The 17,860-nt window shown below is 40.0% G+C and overlaps 1 protein-coding gene across 1 annotated transcript in view; it reads left to right on the top strand.

Annotated features, from left to right (window-relative positions):
* mrps5 (mitochondrial ribosomal protein S5) overlaps positions 1-16,895 on the top strand; it is a 29,147-nt gene extending 12,252 nt beyond the window's left edge. The window contains exons 7-12 of the mRNA XM_031315994.2: positions 9,656-9,746; positions 10,152-10,198; positions 11,696-11,753; positions 14,071-14,133; positions 15,207-15,343; positions 16,484-16,895. Of these exons, the coding sequence (XP_031171854.1) occupies positions 9,656-9,746; positions 10,152-10,198; positions 11,696-11,753; positions 14,071-14,133; positions 15,207-15,343; positions 16,484-16,708 (621 nt within the window). The 3' untranslated portion in view covers positions 16,709-16,895. The remainder of the gene's footprint in view (positions 1-9,655; positions 9,747-10,151; positions 10,199-11,695; positions 11,754-14,070; positions 14,134-15,206; positions 15,344-16,483) is intronic.
* The last annotated feature ends 965 nt before the right edge of the window (positions 16,896-17,860 follow it).

Raw genomic sequence — 17,860 nt, 5'->3', positions numbered from 1 at the left:
AATTAGCCCTAATGGACCATCCTCACTAAACTAATGGAGGTAATGCCACAAGGTCACACACACACACACACACTCGGGCATACACATAGACACACAGCAGTTCCATGTGCCCCACACACACACACATTAACTTGCACAGGGACACACTCGCAAGTCAAATACACATTCTGTACGTAGACTTTCTGTCTCACACACACACTTGTAGGAAATCAATTTCAGTATCAATATGCCATTTATACCTGGACATTAGAGGTCAGGTTACATTTAACATTTCTTTTGATCATACACACTGTATGCGTGTGTGTGTGTGTTTTTTTTTTTTTTTCCTTGTCTTTATCTCTTGTTTATGTCATTTCTTTAACAATGACCAATTATCAATTCTGAGTGTGCTTGCTTTCGTGTGTGTATTGTGTGGTTGTGTACGTCTTCTACTCTTTTTATTTGCATCTGTTTATTCCATACACACAGTATCAGATTGTGTGTGTGTGTGTGTGTGTGTGTGTGTGTGTGTGTGTGTGTCACACACATTGATAGTCTTCCCCATCTCTCCTGCCTACATAAATAAGAGTGGTGTCACAGACATTAGGCTTCCTCCTTGAAACTGACTGATGCTTTTATGATGCCATTTCCCTCTATAGATATATGGTGTGTGTGTGTTGTGTGTAACTGGGTGTGTGTGCGTGTGTATCTGGGTGTGTGTACACCACTATAAATTCAGGCCTAATGAAATGAAAAAGGCTTACTGGAATAAAAGGCTTGTCTCCCAAGGACGATAATGCCGGCAGAGAGAGAGAGAGAGAGAGAGAGAGAGAGAGAGAGAGAGAGAGAGAGAGAGAGAGAGAGAGAGAGAGAGAGAGAGAGAGAGAGAGAGAGAGAGAGAGAGAGAGAGAGAGAGAGAGAGAGAGAGAGAGAGAGAGAGAGAGAGAGAGAGAGAGAGAGAGAGAGAGAGAGAGAGAGAGAGAGAGAGAGAGAGTTAGGAGGTTGGGAGGTGAAAGAGAGGAAAAATCTAAAGAAAGTAAAAAGAGGAGAACGCTAAGCAGTAGAGACTGATGCAAGGGGCCATGTGTCAGCTATTATACCTACTGTAATATATAATCTAGAATTAATGAAATGCATTCAATTTTAAATCATTAAAAAAAAAATATATATATATATATATATAAAGTAAATGAAATTTGTCTTTTTTTTAAATCTGAACAGACATCTGATGCCAGCTTTTGTTACTTGACAGTTTTCTTTTGGGGTACCCAAAAGATTATTACATATTCTATGAGACGTGTGATAATTGTTGAGAGAATTATATTATCACTACAAGGTCTTATGTATTATCAACCCTGACTATATTAAATAAGTTAATGATTTAATCTGTTTATGTATAAAGCACAATGTGGCTCTTGCGTTGCCTATAAATCCAGCTTCACAGTCCCAAAATGCCGGTTAATTCAAGAGTAGAATACAGAGAAACATTAAATGAAAAACGAGCACCCTAATGTATGATTTAATCCAATAACATCCAAAAATGGCCATCAAGTTGAATCTGCGTTTCCCTGGCACAGTCTCTGTAAGAATTACAATCAGTTGGACCTTCGAGAGATGAAAAAGAGAGCGAGGGACGACAGAGAAAAGAGGTAACCGTAAAGAAAAGAATGGGAGGGAGTTAGTGCGACGGAGAGAAAAGTGATGTTCATGGCCTCTCTCCAGGGACAGCATCCACTTGGACAGGACTCGGTGATTTCATTAACTGAGATGGAACATTGTCAGTGTCGGAACAGGATTTTTGTCTCTTTCCTTTTTTCTCTCTCCTTCTCTCTGAAGTCAACAACCTTGAAAGTTTTGCTGAAAGTAAACAGGCAGCCGGATGGATGACAGCAATGTTGTGAAAACTTTCAATTGGATTAAACGTTGTTTTCTAACGGCCAAGCGGCGCTCACCTAGACACAGACAAAAGTTAATATCTTAAGTGAAATTCCCCATAAGGGGCATTACTACAGCCTGATTTTTAATTTGTTAAAAGCATTATAGCTATTTTTAAAACACTAAGAAGGCTCGACACAACATGAAACTTTGCTCAAAGTATCACCAGGGGCTCTACACATGAACGCAAGCATTGAGAACATTGTTTGTGTACCCAGAGTTTACTAAAAAGGTTTTAACAACTCACTGTAGCTGTTGTTCTTCCGGTCGCCGTCTATCGAGCCAGTCAAAAATAGTCGAGGGAGGAGAGTAAAGATGGAAAGCTCCTAAAGCTTAGCGCCATATAAATGCACGGATAATTTGTTGTTTTGTCGTTAGTGAAACACAATATTGACCTTGTAGCTAAAAAGGAGCCTCATAAGAATGACATTTCCTCCTATGGAGTCCGTTCATTCGCATTCGAAGGTCCCCTATTTTTGACTGGGAAAATGGCGGATAACGTAAACAACAACTGCTAACGTGAGTTGCTCAAAACCTTTCTTTTTAGTAAACTCTGGATACACAAACAATGTTCTCAATGCTTCATGTGTTCATGTGTAGAGCCCCTGGTGATACATCGAGCAAAGTTTCATGTTGTGTCGAGCCTTCTTAGTGTTTTAAAAATAGCTATTTTGAGGCTAGCATAAAAGTGCCCCTAGCACTCCCATTAAAAAGGCCATTTGACCGAAAAAACGAGAATACGGTAAATCTTAAAAATGACTCTTCCGTCCTAAATATGCTTTTAAACGAAAGTTTGACTCGGGTACATTCACAAAAAGACCCTAGGTTGCATTTTGGCAAGAGTTACGCTTTAATATTGTGTATATTTAAGTAACATCAAATATTGCCACTGTGGTTCTTAAGATCATATCAGTTCATATATCTTCCATTCATTCATTTGAAGATAAAAGTCCGCTGCCTCTCATCACCGTGATCTTGAAAGTAGTAGCAGGTTAAACCGGGATGGTTCAAATCTACTTGGGAAGTTGACCCATGGTGACACTGGTCATTAAAGCTCATCCAGATCATAACAGTTTGTCTTGAAGTACACTTAATTGAGGAACACGAACATGTAGGTTGATTTCAAGAAGAACAGAAATGAAAAAGATTAACTTGCTCATTGTTTGGCTTACTACGGCGGTTTGTAGATGTATGTGCATTGGCCGTGATGAAATGAAGATGTTTTTAATGAAAGCAATGTTGAGTTGTTGAAATTACTAGAGAGAGCTCATTCATCACAAAGACGAAGTCTGTATATTCACTTAAATCAACTTTAAATTGCAGACAAACGCAGCCGTTTCAATTAAATGTGAGAAATGTAATTTGTTCTGTTGTAAGATTCTGATTTACACTTTTAACTTGTTTATCTTTTCCCACATTGTTCATACACTGAAGTCAAAAGACAAATTAACATCAGTTCAATTTATTTTTGTCTCATTTTCTCTTGTTTAGTCACACAATCACACACACATACACTTCTGAGTCATTTTCAGGATTGATTCATGGTTTCCTGAGACAACATGACGATTGTTTAATAGACAGTTTGTCATTATGACCAACTCATTTTCACTCTTCCTCTTAATCATACACCATGACAGTGGGTCAGAGATCTTGTGTGTGTAAGGTAATTTCTAAACAATTCAGAATTTTCTAAAACCATATTGTGACTTTTTTTAAAGTGAAATCAAACTATTAATTTAACAAATCATTGGAGTTTAGTGTCTAATTTTGCAATCTGTCGGTCAGCAGGATTTCTCAAAAACTTCTAAGCAGACTTATTTTGACGTAATCTGAGATTTTAACCTATACGATAATTATCAATATTTAGGCGTAGCTGTGAAATGACACAGAGACTTGAGTCCCAATCCTAAAAGCAGATTTGCGGAAGTTCAGATCTCACTGCTCATCAGATTTCTAGAAGTTTTCTTTTTTTTTTTTTCTTCACATCCACCTCTCTTCACGTTTGCCCATCTAGCTGTCAACACATCACAAGTGCCATACACACTGTGATTACACGACCAACGTCAAAATGAAATTAGTTTGAAGTTTGTTGATCACCAGATGGACCAGGGTCTGGGCGTCTGGCTGTATAAATCTTACTAAACAAGTTAAGGGAACACAGAAATGAAACCCACTAAAATATGATGTACTGTATATAAATGTTATCATATACTGTAATACTATATGATACATATTATGAAAACTAACGCACAATGTAGTGTATTATTATTTAGAGGTAGGCTATAAGACATGACATTATGAACAGGTGAAATGTATTTAACCTATGTAGTTAGATATTGATATGTAATAATTCTACAAGGATTTGTCCTGTAGAGCACCATATGGAAGACATTTTTCCAGTTGTGCAGGAGTAAATAAACTCTTTACACTATTCAGTGTGTTTGCAGTGTCAAGATGTCAACTTAAAACCCAAGTGTAGGAAATGAAGTGTAGTTGCGCAACAGTAAGTCAGAGAAGTGTCTAGCGTTGGCGGAGGTTTGTGCTCTCAACAGCGCCTTCTGGTCTCATGCGGTGAGAACTCCTCCCCTGCACTGAAGCTTATAGACAGATACAGATAGGGAGACATGCAGCAACAGATTGAGAAAATAAGAGATGAAACAGAAGTGCGAGCGAGCTAGAAGCATCCTCCCACCAACATGCTGTCGCTCGTCTGGTGGAGGAAAAACTAAGCCCATCTGCTCTGCTGCTAATGCTCCTCCAAAACTGCTGCATCTTCACCTCAAATGAGGAATGTAAAGCCAAAAGCTCAACATCACTGGAGGCGTCTACACACACTTCAACTACAAGTTGCAATGCAAAATGAGAATTAATAACTTGTTGGATTTTGATCCCATCTGGGCAGGATCTTTGCAGAGGCGCAGAGTTTCCTTGACAGCAAAAAAGGATATGTTTCTGCCCTCCTTTACAGGCCTGCAGCCACAGTATGCAAGCACAATGTTGTGTATTTATTTAGCATTAAAGCTATGAAAACGCCTAGTAATTATTGTATATACTTAATTCTCTCTCTCTCTCTCTATATCTATATATATATATATATATATATATATATATATAAAAAAACAGCAGTGTGTGTGTGTATGCAAGGTTGTGTTTTCAGTGTTTTAGTGTTTGCTGCTGCCCTGAACCCAATCCTTCTGCTGTGGCCCCTGCAGTCAAATTATAAAACCTTTGCTGAAATGTTTGTTACATAACTAGTGAAGCGGAAGGCATATCTTGACTTTGAAGTTCCCTCAGCTGAAATCCAACACTGTTCTATCACTTTGAGCTCTCTGGCGGGGACGAAAGCGTTGAGACAAATTGTGTTTCAGATAAAGTCCCTGAGAAAGGCTGCAGTTGGTCCCTGCACAAGCTGCCCATAGAAAAGCAAGAGGCAGTAGGTCTATTTATATTTATACATTTAGTCACAAAGTGCTTCACAAGAGTAACATTGTTTTAAAGAAACACTAGAGCACTTTACGCGCTTCGGACTCCGCTTCGGAGGTTAGAAGCGAATTGTCCATTACATTATGCAAGTTTGCCAGGTCGGGTAGCGGATCTGTATTTTGAATGAGACATAATGAGAGATTACGACAGCAATGGACAATTTCGCTTCCAACTTTAGGGGAACCGAAGCGGGAAAAGTGCTTTAGTGTTGCTTTAAAAAATAAGACCCAGTAACTGTAAAACGAACAAGGAAAAAAGAATAAAATAACAATGGAAATAGAAAACTTAAAAACAAACAAAATAACTGTGGACATTAAAGGTCCCATGACATGGTGCTCTTTGGATGCTTTTATAGAGACCTTAGTGGTCCCCTAATACTGTATCTGAAGTCTTTTTTCCAAAATTCAGCCTTGGTGCAGAATTACAGCCACTAGAGCCAGTCCCACAATGAGCTTTCCTTAGGATGTGCCATTTCTGTGTCTGTAGCTATTGAGGAGGAGAGAGAGATGGCAAGGTGGAGGGTGGGGGTGTGACCTTGACCAACTGCCACTTTGCTCGTTTGAAAGCCATGATGTTGCTCTCTTTCTCATGGGTGGGCCAAATTCTCTGGGCAGGCAAAGCAGAGAAAGGGGAGGTAACCTTGCTCCTTATGAGCTCATTTGCTATGAGCTCATAAGGAGGAGATTCCAGTTCGGCCCATCTGAGCTTTCATTTTCTCAAAGGCAGAGCAGGATACCCAGGGCTCGGTTTACATCTATCGCCATTTCTAGCCACTGGGGGACCATAGGCAGGATGCGAAAACTCATTAATGTTAAAAAACCTCATAAAGTGAAATTTTCATGCCGTGGGACCTTTAAGGAAATGTTTAGCTGTTAATTGGCTCTGGGAGTGTTTTTTGCAGAGTGGGGAGATGATGATGATGATGATGATGATGGCATTTCTGATCTTTTCTTGCGGTTTTATCAGCAACATGTAAAATGTCTGCTTAATTGTTGTACTTGTATGAAGGGGTTTTTTATTTAAATCCTCGTCTCTTTTTACCCATTCAGATTCACACACACTCATTCGTCCCTCATTTACTAATTTCTCCTACTTATTTCCCTCCTCGCTCTCTGTGTGACACACACACACACACACACACACACTCCCAATATGAGCCGCAGAAGCTTTAAAATCTCCAAATGAATAAAAGTCATGTTTGCTTACATAGCTTTTCTGCAGAATAAATACATATTGGATGATGGATATTATTGAATCTATTATCTCTTGTCTTCCCACCTCATTGTTGGATGTAAATAGACAGATATTCCTGTATTTGTATATATTTATAGATGCACTGTCCGATGAATACTGTTACCACAACATCTCACAAAGGAATTGAATTCAGTACACCGCCACAAACTGCAGCCTCAGAAATAACCACAGTATTTTAAGTTTCTTTGTCTAGATTGACAAAACAGATACCAGAAAATAAAAAACACCCACCACCACACAGCCACAGCAAAGGAACACCAACACAGCAACAGGCACAACAAAGGTTTTAACCAGTGTTGAAGTGTCGTCTCTGACTCAGTTTAAGCAACAACAAACTTCACAAAGATAATATTTAATGCAGAGCTTTTTCTTGGGATCACATTAGATTGGTCTAGATAGGTCTTGTCTGTCACTGCAGATAATTTAGCTATTTTATACTTTGGCTGCACCAGTCAATATTTTTTTATATTAACAATGGATCAAATGTATAATGGGAAAGGTGTCGCTTATGAAGTATTTTAGGAGCTTCAGAATCAGGAATTGTAAGAGGAATTGGTAGAGACCAAAATAGAGCTAAAAGAAGAGTAAATATCAGACTTATATCTGCCAGGTCTCAACTAACATGACTCCAAAATGCTAAAGTTGCTCCACATCTCCTGGATTTGTAAACAGGCAGCAGTTTGCTGTCACTTCCGGCGTATTTTGTCAACCGTTTGTAACCTTTTAGCTTGTTGTGGAGTTCTGCCCCCAAGTGGCCCAAAGAAACAAGCAGCTTAAAGCTATAGTGCGTAGTTTCTGTCGCCGCCATGAGGAATTCTAAGTAATGACAACAAAACTGTCGGCGCGTCCACATGATTATGTCATTTAGCTGACGCTTTTATCCAAAGCGACTTACAATTGCTATATATGTCAGAGGTTGCATGCCTCTGGAGCAACTATGGGTTAACTGTCTTGCTCAGGGACACATTGATTGATGTATCGCAGTGGGACTCGAACCCAGGTCTCCCACACCAAAGGTATGTGTCATATCCACTGCGCCAGCTCTAGAGATGTCTCGCTGTATCCCTTGCGCCGGAACAGATTACAAGACTTTAAAATCCATTCTAAATGTCGTATCGAAACAATATAATGGTGACGACTTGCAAGCAAAGCAGCAATGTCCTTATAATGATGACCTAGATTATAATATAGTGCAACTAACTCCTGTACTGTAGTCATTTCTCTAGCTGTCACTGTCTCCAGTATGGCCCAGGCTACATGCTCACACGAAAAAGTTTCATGTGCTCACACAAACACATGAAACTAAATTTTAGATTTAGTTTTGCTCATGTCCCTTTAGGGGCTCCGTAGTAATGCATAAAACTACTATGAAATTAGTTTTTATTCATAACACATTACGTAATGAGTATGGCATTAAAATATCTTCTAATCAGTCCTCTAATTCTCTTAATTAACTTGGCGTAATTAAATTGAATTGATAACATATATTATATCATTGCGTGTGTGTATGTGTGTGTGTTTGTGTGTGTGTGGGTCTGTCTGTCTGTGTTATATTGTCTTTTTTTATCATGCGTTTAGTCTTTTTCTCTCTCTCTCACACACATACTGCACACATATCTGCGTACTCAATCAAACGCACATTGTTTGTGATTGACGACAGACGCAGAGCTTTCACTGTCTGCCTTCTCTCTTTTTTTCTTCTATAATTTTCTTTTTCTTCACGGCTTTTCCTCTCTTTCGTTTCCTTTACTTTTCTTGTTCTCGCCACTTTTTTTTACCTATGCTGTCTCATGTCTAAAGTGGCAACAAATCATCTCCCTTCCCCTCTCCCCCCATTTGCCACGTCTATACTCCCTTCCTCTCCTCGTCATGCCTGCCTCCTTCTCTCTCTAAATCTCTGTTCTCATCTTTTTTTTTATCTCTTTTTCTACTCCCTATTATCCTCCACCACTTTTCTCTCATATCCTCTCATGCTATTTCATTTCATTTTCTTTTCTCTAACCTGCCCCATTTCTTCTATTTGACATTTTTTATCTCATTTGCCTTCTCTCTCTCTCTCTCTCTCTCTCTCTCTCGCTCTCGCTCTCTCTCTCTCTCGCTTTCTCTCTCTCTCTCTCTCTCTCTCTCTCTCTCTCTCTCTCTCTCGCTCTCTGGTCAGCTCTAACCTCATCTTTCCTCCCTGTTTCTAATCCTTACCCTCATTCCTCTCTCGTCTTCCTCGCTGGAGTGTATCAATGCAGCCCCCTGGTGTTTCCAAAGTCATATTGCAGTCAGTGGATCAGCCTGCGTGGTTGCACGAGGGAGGACAAGGCGCTGTGTGTGGTGTGATAGATGACTGTTTGCTGTGCTTACTAACAGGTCGATGAAAGTCACTTAAATCTGGACAGGCGTTCTGGTCCGGATTGACAACACACACACATACACACACACACAGTAAAATGCCCTAACAATCTGTTGTAGTGTTATAACTGCAGATGTTTTCACAAACACATTTGTCTGTTCAATGGGTTTATTGGCCTGACTGGAGCAGAAAATACAAAATGTGCACGATCAAAGACAATTTGAAAGCACAGAGACGAGCTGAATACATAATTATTACATGTAATCTGCGTCATGAGCCAAAGCAAGCCCCTTCATCTGCTTTCCTTAGTTTTTAGTTTAGTTTTTTCTTTGTTCTTGTTGGAGATCGAGGGTTTTTTTTATTAAGTGAAATTGCATCTTATCACGTATGGATGACACTGATTGGATCTGTCTGCAATCACAAGAGCACATAATGAGCAATGTCAGTAATTACATGCGACAGTGGTTACATTCAGAACATGTAGAGAAGGCAGCCTAAGATGGTTTTGTGTGTATTTGGTATTTTAAATAGCGTTCTTAGGCAACACTTCAAACACACAGTTGTATTAATGTTCAAGTGTGTTTAACATGGCAGCCAAGCAGAACGTGATAGATGTCAGGTGGTGATGCTGTTGTTTATTGTTTATTCGTTGCTGTTTTGTAGGTGAAGAGTGTGTTCAACATGACGGCCAAGGAGGGCAGGAAGAGGTCCATCAGCTGCCTGGTCGCCGTGGGAAACGGCAACGGAGCCGCAGGTTCGACACTGTCTAAAAATTCAACCTAGATCACGACTGTGGGAGCAACTTGAAAGAAATAGTATTTTTGACAGTTTCAGGGTGTTTGCAAAAGTTGAAAAATAACTTGTCATATGTAGATATGGGGAAGTGCAGGAAAGAGTTTCGGCACTTGTCAAGCTCTTCAGAAGTCAGCGTGAAAAAATAAAAAAATGCTGAGGAAACTCTTTCACAGACTCCTGAGATTCACCTGCCTTCAACCTTTCACTGCAGATTCTGTTTAGTTTAGAAATGTCATCATGTTACAGTGTTCATGTAGGCTCCTAATCAGTGACACTAATTTGACAACATTTCAAACGATAAAGCCGGGGTTTATTTGGCAGCATGGCTAACAAATAATACCATCAACTTTTCTCCGTCCACCAGGCTTTGCGTTAGGGAAAGCAGCAGACAGAAACACCGCTCTGAGGAAGGTGAGTACCACAAAGTTTTTATTTCAACTAGAGATGGACCAATAGACCGGCCGGTGACCGGAATTGGCCGGTTTTCACGTGCTCGGCCATGACCGGCGACCGGCAGGTCAGTCTGACATATGCCGATTTCATGCCGGTCAATGCTACAATTAACTGACAACATAAGTTATACGAGTTACAGTTTTCAAGGACGCACGCACACACGGATGCGACAGCACAGTCTCTTTTTTCCTTTCTCTCAACTTTTCCGCCGTGTGAAACGCGTGTCGGCTCTATTCTCGCACATGTAGGGAACCTTGTGAATTAACCTGCAACATGTCAGCTGTTTGGAAATTCTTCAGCGTGTGTGCAGAAGATAAAAAGTTTGCAATATGCAACACCTGCAAGGAAAGAGTAGGGCGTGGAGGGACGACACCAAAAACCAAAATCAAATTTTTTTAGTTGGATATTGGATGTGAAAAGAAGGAAATGGTTCTAACATTGCACTTTAGATGTGTGTGAACTTCCCACACCAGGAGTAATTTATATAGTTCTATTTTATAGTGATCCATTATCTGTTCAAAATGTTTTCTATGTTCTGTGCAAAATGTTCTATTAAAGAAAAGATAGAAAATAAATATTTGTGTGTGCTGTAAAGTGGTTAGAAAAAATGAAATCGGAACCTGCTAAAATCGGTATCGGCTGGCCTAACTCAAAGAAAATCGGAAATCGGAATCGGCCTAGAAAGTTGTAATCGGTGCATCTCTAATTTCAACAAAAATAATCATTAAGTCAGTTTTTGTGTGTCTTAAAGTGTAGAATTAGTGTATTTTAAATGTTCTTACTGAGTTATTGAGTAAAACTGAGTAATTGTTTTCAGCAGAACTTTATTGTCAGAGTGCAAACAGCATTTAGATTTTAATAAAAAAAAATATATATCTCTAAGGTTCATTTAGTTGCTGTTGGTGCTCGTATAGCATTTAGACTATAACAGGACAATTAATCTCAACTGAGACCCAGAATACAAATAACTTAATAACCACATTTATCATCGTATGCATGCATACAATCCAAATAATTAAATTACTATGCAGACTAATTAACTGATATTTGTTCCCTAGAATTTAACAAAAAATTAATTTTTAAAAAACTATTTGGACTCTTGCAACAAGATCCAGACCTAAAATATTTGCCTGTGTATGATTACACCCTGGTACTTTGGAATCGCACAATAAACTTTACAGAGGACACTTAGAGATAGAAAATCCCCAGACCCTCTTTTATGTAATTCAGCATATTTGACTATAAAGGCTTTATTACAGAGCAGTCCCACAAAACACATGTAGAGTCCCCTGTGACACATAATATTGTACCTAATAATTAATGCTAATACAATTTGTTTACGGCTGCAGCAATTTCCCAACTGGGATGCTAATTAGAATAACAACACTTTCAGTCAACAAATGACAATGACATCAATGTGTGTTTGTGTGTTTTTGTGTTTTGTGTGATCTGCAGGCCAAGAACAGAGCGATCCACTACTTGTACTATATAGAACGATACAACAACCAGACCAGTAAGTCATTCTCCTCATTTCAGTTTTTACTTTTAACTTTATCCTCAATGTTACTTAAGATAGAAACATGTTAAGTTTCTGTTTTGTCCATCGTTTTGGGTTGGCATTTTTCAGCTCTAAACAGTACAATAGCCATGAGTTTTGGCTGCTATGGAGAAGAAGCCAGTCAGAGGGGTGAATCAGAGCAGCAGCAAATTCAAAACTCCTCCTGGTCGCAATTGTAAACAAAGCATGGCTCCATTGTACCCAAATTCATCCACATTTTTATCCGAAAGTGACTTGATTAAATCTGCAGACCATTATTCATTTTATTAACACTGTAATCTTTAGCTTTTACTTGCCATTAGCGGCGTACACACAGTTTTAAGCCCATTGTTTCTTCCCGAGATATACCTTGGGAGTCATGGTTAACTCTTCATCTTTCATTTTCATGTTCAGTCTTTGACCTTCCATTTATTATTTTTATTAAAAAAACCAGATGAGAAAAATGAATGGGGCTTTACTTCCAGAACCAGGGGTGCCCGCAATAGCTTCTCCCACTTCACAACTCGATTTCTTCCACTCCTCTGGTTTTCCCCTTCTACCTCTCTTTCCCTCCAACTTCTACTCTTTTTTTTTTTTATTTTCCCCTTCCTCCTCTCCTTCATCTCTTCCACTCCTGCTCTTCCTCCCCCTTGTATCACCTGCTTAGATTTGTGAAGAAAGGTATAATAGTTTTAAGTGCACCGCTTGTACTTTTTCTTTTTATTGTAAAACGCTATTTGGCTACTTGGGCTGCTGCTGGACAGCAAAGCCAGAAAGATTAATGTGTGTGAGTCATCAGCCTCCACCGCGGCCACCGGAGGAGAAAGTTAGCTTCCTGCTTTGGCCCGGGACCGGAGGGGTGTGTGTGTGTGTGTGTGTGTGTGTGTGTGTGTGTGTGTGTGTGTGTGTGTGTGTGTGTGTGTGTGTGTGTGTGTGTGTGTGTGTGTGTGTGTGTGTGTGTGTGTGTGTGTGTGTGTGTGTGTGTGTGTGTGTGTGTGTGTGTGTGTGTGTGTGTGTGTGTTCTTCGTCCTATCTTCACTTCTTTTAAGGATAATCTCATGGGTTTTGTAATCAGGTTTTGTGACGGATCTGATAGCTTCAAGGTCATTTTTTTTTTCACCACTGTCACCTTTACCGGCAAAGTTCAGTAAGACAGTAAAAAAAAAGTTTAAATGTGGCTTGATTTCCTGCAGGCCACTCAAGTTTTGGTGGCGGTCCCTATCTTGGATTTCGTCCGGCAGATGATTAACAGTTTTTCTTCATGATCGTTAAGCTGGGTCAATGTGTTCATTGGGAAGTCAAACATCTGGATGCCCCCCACTTGGCCACTAAAAATGTTGTTTTGGTAGAAAAACAAACCGCTCCGCTGACCTTCCAGTTGTTGTTGTTGTTGGAACGATGCGAAGCCAAAGGGAATTTGAATACATTTGAATGTGGCAGAGTGTTTGATTGTTTCTCTTTTTGGCATTTCCACCTTTTGTTGGAAGAAATTAAAATATTTTGGACTGACAAACAACCAGGCAAACTTTCATATGTCCTTTTTGGTTCAGCTTTAAGTCAGTGTTGACTTTTAGTGTAGTGTTGGAGTTAGAGACTGAAAAACAAGGAGGAATTTGCCTTTCTTTCTGTATTTTTTGACTTTGTCGCTGTTTGGATCTGTGAGTCACACATCACACAGAAGACACACTGTTCCAAATGAACCTGGAACTCCTGCAGCAACGGCAAATGTTCAGCCCCCTGTGCATTGTGTATGTATGTGTGTATTTGACATTTAGTTTTGCATTTTAGATTTCTTCACCCAGCGTGACGTGTCCTCTGAGCACCAAATTGTCAACTTACTGCTTGTCATCTATCCTCTACTTTTTTATTCCTTCATCCATAACTCCTTCCTCTGTGTTGTCGCAGCATCCCAGTACACACCCTGAATCATTAAGTGTATTTAATTCCCCCTGGATGTCTAGAGGATGCAGGGACAGCAGCCAGTGCGGTGTTTCAAGAGCGATGTGACACAAGAACCAGATCTTAACGATTTTAAATCAAGCTATGGAGCTGTACTGTACTGGAAGGCTGCATTGAGCAGCACATGGCTCCCGCTCAGGACTATGTGTCTGAATAACTAAGCAGCCACAGCTGCTGCAGTCAGCAGGACATGCCGTGTTCCATGTGGAAGGACATCTGGTGGGCAGGTAGAGAAACACAAGAGCTGAGGGAGAACGAGAGAAAAGATGCATAACAAAACTCAGTTATTGTTTCTCTCTCTCTCTACCTCCCCCCACCCACCCACCCCCAACAGTTTATCATGACATTCAGTCCAAGTTCAAGAGGACGACGCTGCGCATGAAGAAACAGAACGAAGGTAAGATTCATTAAGTAGTTAGTTGGTAGGATAAGAGTTAAGCTTAGTGTTGAGGGAATCTGGTTTTACTCATTATGGTTGGGCTATATGATACGATAAATACTGTGAGATGATAGAAATTTAGATTTGTGCTTTTAATTTAAAGGCCAGATGCTGAATAATTTCCAGCAGGTTTCCTGAAGATTTTATTTTTTATTTTGGAACAAATTATAAGGAAAATAGGAACTTGCTTTTTGTTAAAAAAAATTCAAATCCACGTAAATATGTATTTATTATTCATTTATTATTGAAAACTATGTGGAATTGTATGCTTTCCTATGTAGACAAATTTCACATTTTTGCAAGTTATCCAGCTGAGCATCAACTAATAAAATATCTAGGTTATGAAAGAAATTGGAGTTTATTAATTGGAAGTTAATTGAACACTGTGTCTTTTCTTCTGCATAAGTGATATTGAATTAGACGGTTCTTTTCAGGAACCTTATTAAAAATAAGTAGTATTCCAAAATTAAGGACTCATAGAATAAAGTGTTAAAAAAAAACATTTAAATGGTAATGAGAAAAGGAGACAAAAACTGTAAAAAAAGACAAAAACTTGGAAAAAGATGGTAGAAAGAAGGAAGGAAGAAAGGCAAGAATAGGTTAAAATAGTATCAAAACTTCAAAAACAGTGACATAAGAAGAAAAAAGCGAGAAATTTGTAAAAAGTAGAAGGACAGTAGAAGGAAGGAAGGCAAGATTAGGTCCAAAGAAGGCGACACAAATTTCACATTTTTGGTAGGAAAAAAAAAAGTCTACATAAAGAGGAACAATGTTCTGGACAACAGCCTTGTAACTATTAAACATTTTGTTAAATGTCTCACGTACCCCCTGCAGTCCTCCAAAGTACCCCTACCACCATTTGAGAAACACTGCTGTTGTATGTGCAAACTGTCCAGATAATTTACTATATCACACTATTTGTCAATATTGTAAAATAGCATACCATGATAGAGGACTTCATATTGCCCCGCCCTAGTGCTCAATCATGGGGATACAATGTGCATATTTATTCTGTCTCTCTGTCTCTGCAGGTCATGGTCTGCACTGCCACCGGGCGGTTATCACTCTGTGCAAGCTGATCGGCATAAAGGACTTGTACTGCAAAGTAGAAGGATCTGTCAATCTCCTCAACATCACCAGGGCCCTCTTCACTGGATTAGCCAATCAGGTGAAGTCATGTCGGCATAGTGGGAGGGATCTTCTGTGGGAGCTTTCCGATATTAGTTTGAATTAATAAAGGAAAAGCACCACTCTCTCTTTTAGGGTGTTTTCACACATGAAAGTCCGAACCAAGGTCCGGACCAAGGTTCATGTTTTTGTTACATTGTAAACATTTGATCCGGTAAGTTTTGGTTTCATACTGCAGTTATGCAAGCGCACTAAAGATCTATATGTGAGAAAACTACGTCCTGCCGTCATCACATACGTGAGCTGCGTCTCCAGATACTTATAATTGATTGGTTTGTAGACGGGCTTCCCCGTCCTCTCGTCTCTTCTCTCTGTGTCGGAGTTTTTTCAGCTGACTGCTGCTCTCCCTTACTGCCGCGGCTCTTTTTGTTTTGTTGTGATGTTGAGAAGCAAGACACTGGAACTTTCTGGAGAATTTATTCAGAGACAAACGGAAACCTACACTGTACATTTACTACCACTTAACAAATAAACTGCTGATGTATTCTCTGCTCTGATAGCCGACAGCTGTCTGCTCTGAGCGCATTCACCGTCACTCTCACTCTCTCATGTTGCCTACACACTAAGCACCAAGCTATTCCTTAAAGGAGCTTCCCCGGTCTTGTAACACAAGGAGAGCCTGCCAGAGCTTCTTGTATTTGGTCCGAAAGTCCGAACCATCCAAAAAATGCTTTCACACTGTAAACGAACCGGACCATGGTTCAGTTTGGTCCGGACCGAGACCACCTCTTTTGGTCGGACCAAAATTTGGTCTTTTGATCCGGACCGTGGTCCGGGGGAGGTTTCACACCTCTAATTTTGGTTCGGATCAAACTGAAAAGTCCGAAAGTCCGGACCAAATGAGGTATGTGTGAAAACGCCCTAAGACTTATGATGTAGAGGAACATTATTTAAGTATTTAAGCCCTGAAATGCATATCTGTGTACATTCTAATTTATATCATACACTAGAGAGATGTATACTCTGGAGCTGTAAATATAGTATCTGTTTGCCCCTCCACCATCAGACACACCAAACGTTGTTGAAGTTGCCGCTTTTGGTCTGAAAGGTCCTTAAGTCACACTTCTCCTTATTCCTCTCTTCACTAACATTTACTTCCTTTTCTTCTTCCACCCTGCAGGAAATTCACCAGAAATTGGCCGACAAGAAGCAGCTCCATGTCGTCGAGTTTCAGTCGCAGCGAGGCCCGCTGCCCATGGTGGTGGCGAGTCCGAAAGACGGGGCACGACCCGACCCGGAGCCTGAAGACGAGATCCCCAACACCCAGCTGCACTGGGACGACGTACGGGCCGCGCAAGGAATCAAACGCTCAATCTGGGCGGGTGTCAAACGCACTATCTGGTAGAGTGGGAGTACGCGGCTGACTCACAAGACAGATAATTGGACTGATGGGCGATTTGTTCAATCAGTTTTTGTTAATATTTCCAAATCTAGTGGATTGTGATTGTTTTGTCAACCAAGGACTAAAGTTACATGTTTCTCCAACTGAAGACATCTCATTTGAAAACCTAATTCTCCAGAGTCACCATTAATGTTCAAGATGTCATTTTCTGACTGTAAAAGGAAATCTTCTACTTCCTCATTCACGTGGATGTATTGTAAAATGTAAGAACGTAATAAAGTACGGAACTGTAAACACGTGTGTGTGTGTGTGTGTGTGTGTGTGTGTGTGTGTGTGTGTGTGTGTGTGTGTGTGTGTGTGTGTGTGTCGGAATGCTCCAACTACTGGAAACTACTTATTTCTGTACTTCCTGACATGTAATAGTGTAGCTAAACTTGAGATCTCTTGTTCGTGGCTGAGATGCTACTTAATAACTTGGAAATTTTGAATATGTTATATGTTACCATTGTACATCTTTGAGTCAAATGATACACTGGTCAACACTGAACTGTAAGTTTTTTTCATTTTGATGCTCAAGTTTTAGTGCATTAGTGTGTAGAGGTAATGAATAATAACTGCAGTAACCTACATGTATTTCTTTTAAAGACTGCTCTCTAATGAAAATTAAAGCACAACCCTACATGTATCATATTGAACAGATGATGTTAGGTCAGTGTACCAATATGCTCCAGGTGAGGCTTGAATTCACAGGTAGTCTTATAAGTACCACGCGCTGACCGATTGCGCCACTGGAGCTCAAACATTAACAGAGACACTGCAATGTTTATTCAGTACCTCTACACACTGCAGGCACTGAGCAAAATTGAAACATGTTGGAAGCTTTCCCATTTTGGATTCAAATCAGAGACAGACTGCAATGTGTGATACTGTAAGTCTTATACGGTATCAAACCAGAAGCAGCAACAACAACATCAACACACACAAGTGGTGATCACAGGTTTGGCTACACTATCATGCATAAGGACATACAGCTCCAGTGGTGTAATCAGTCAGCGCACGGTACTTAGAAGACGGTACACCGCAGAGTGATGCCGAGGTTGTAAGTTTAAGCCAATGTGTTTACATCACCTGCCCTGCTTACCTTTTTTTTTTTTT

This window comes from Sander lucioperca, chromosome 15 (genome assembly GCF_008315115.2).
Source record: "Sander lucioperca isolate FBNREF2018 chromosome 15, SLUC_FBN_1.2, whole genome shotgun sequence".
Classification (NCBI taxonomy): domain Eukaryota; kingdom Metazoa; phylum Chordata; class Actinopteri; order Perciformes; family Percidae; genus Sander; species Sander lucioperca.
This window is presented reverse-complemented; position numbering and strand designations above follow the sequence as displayed.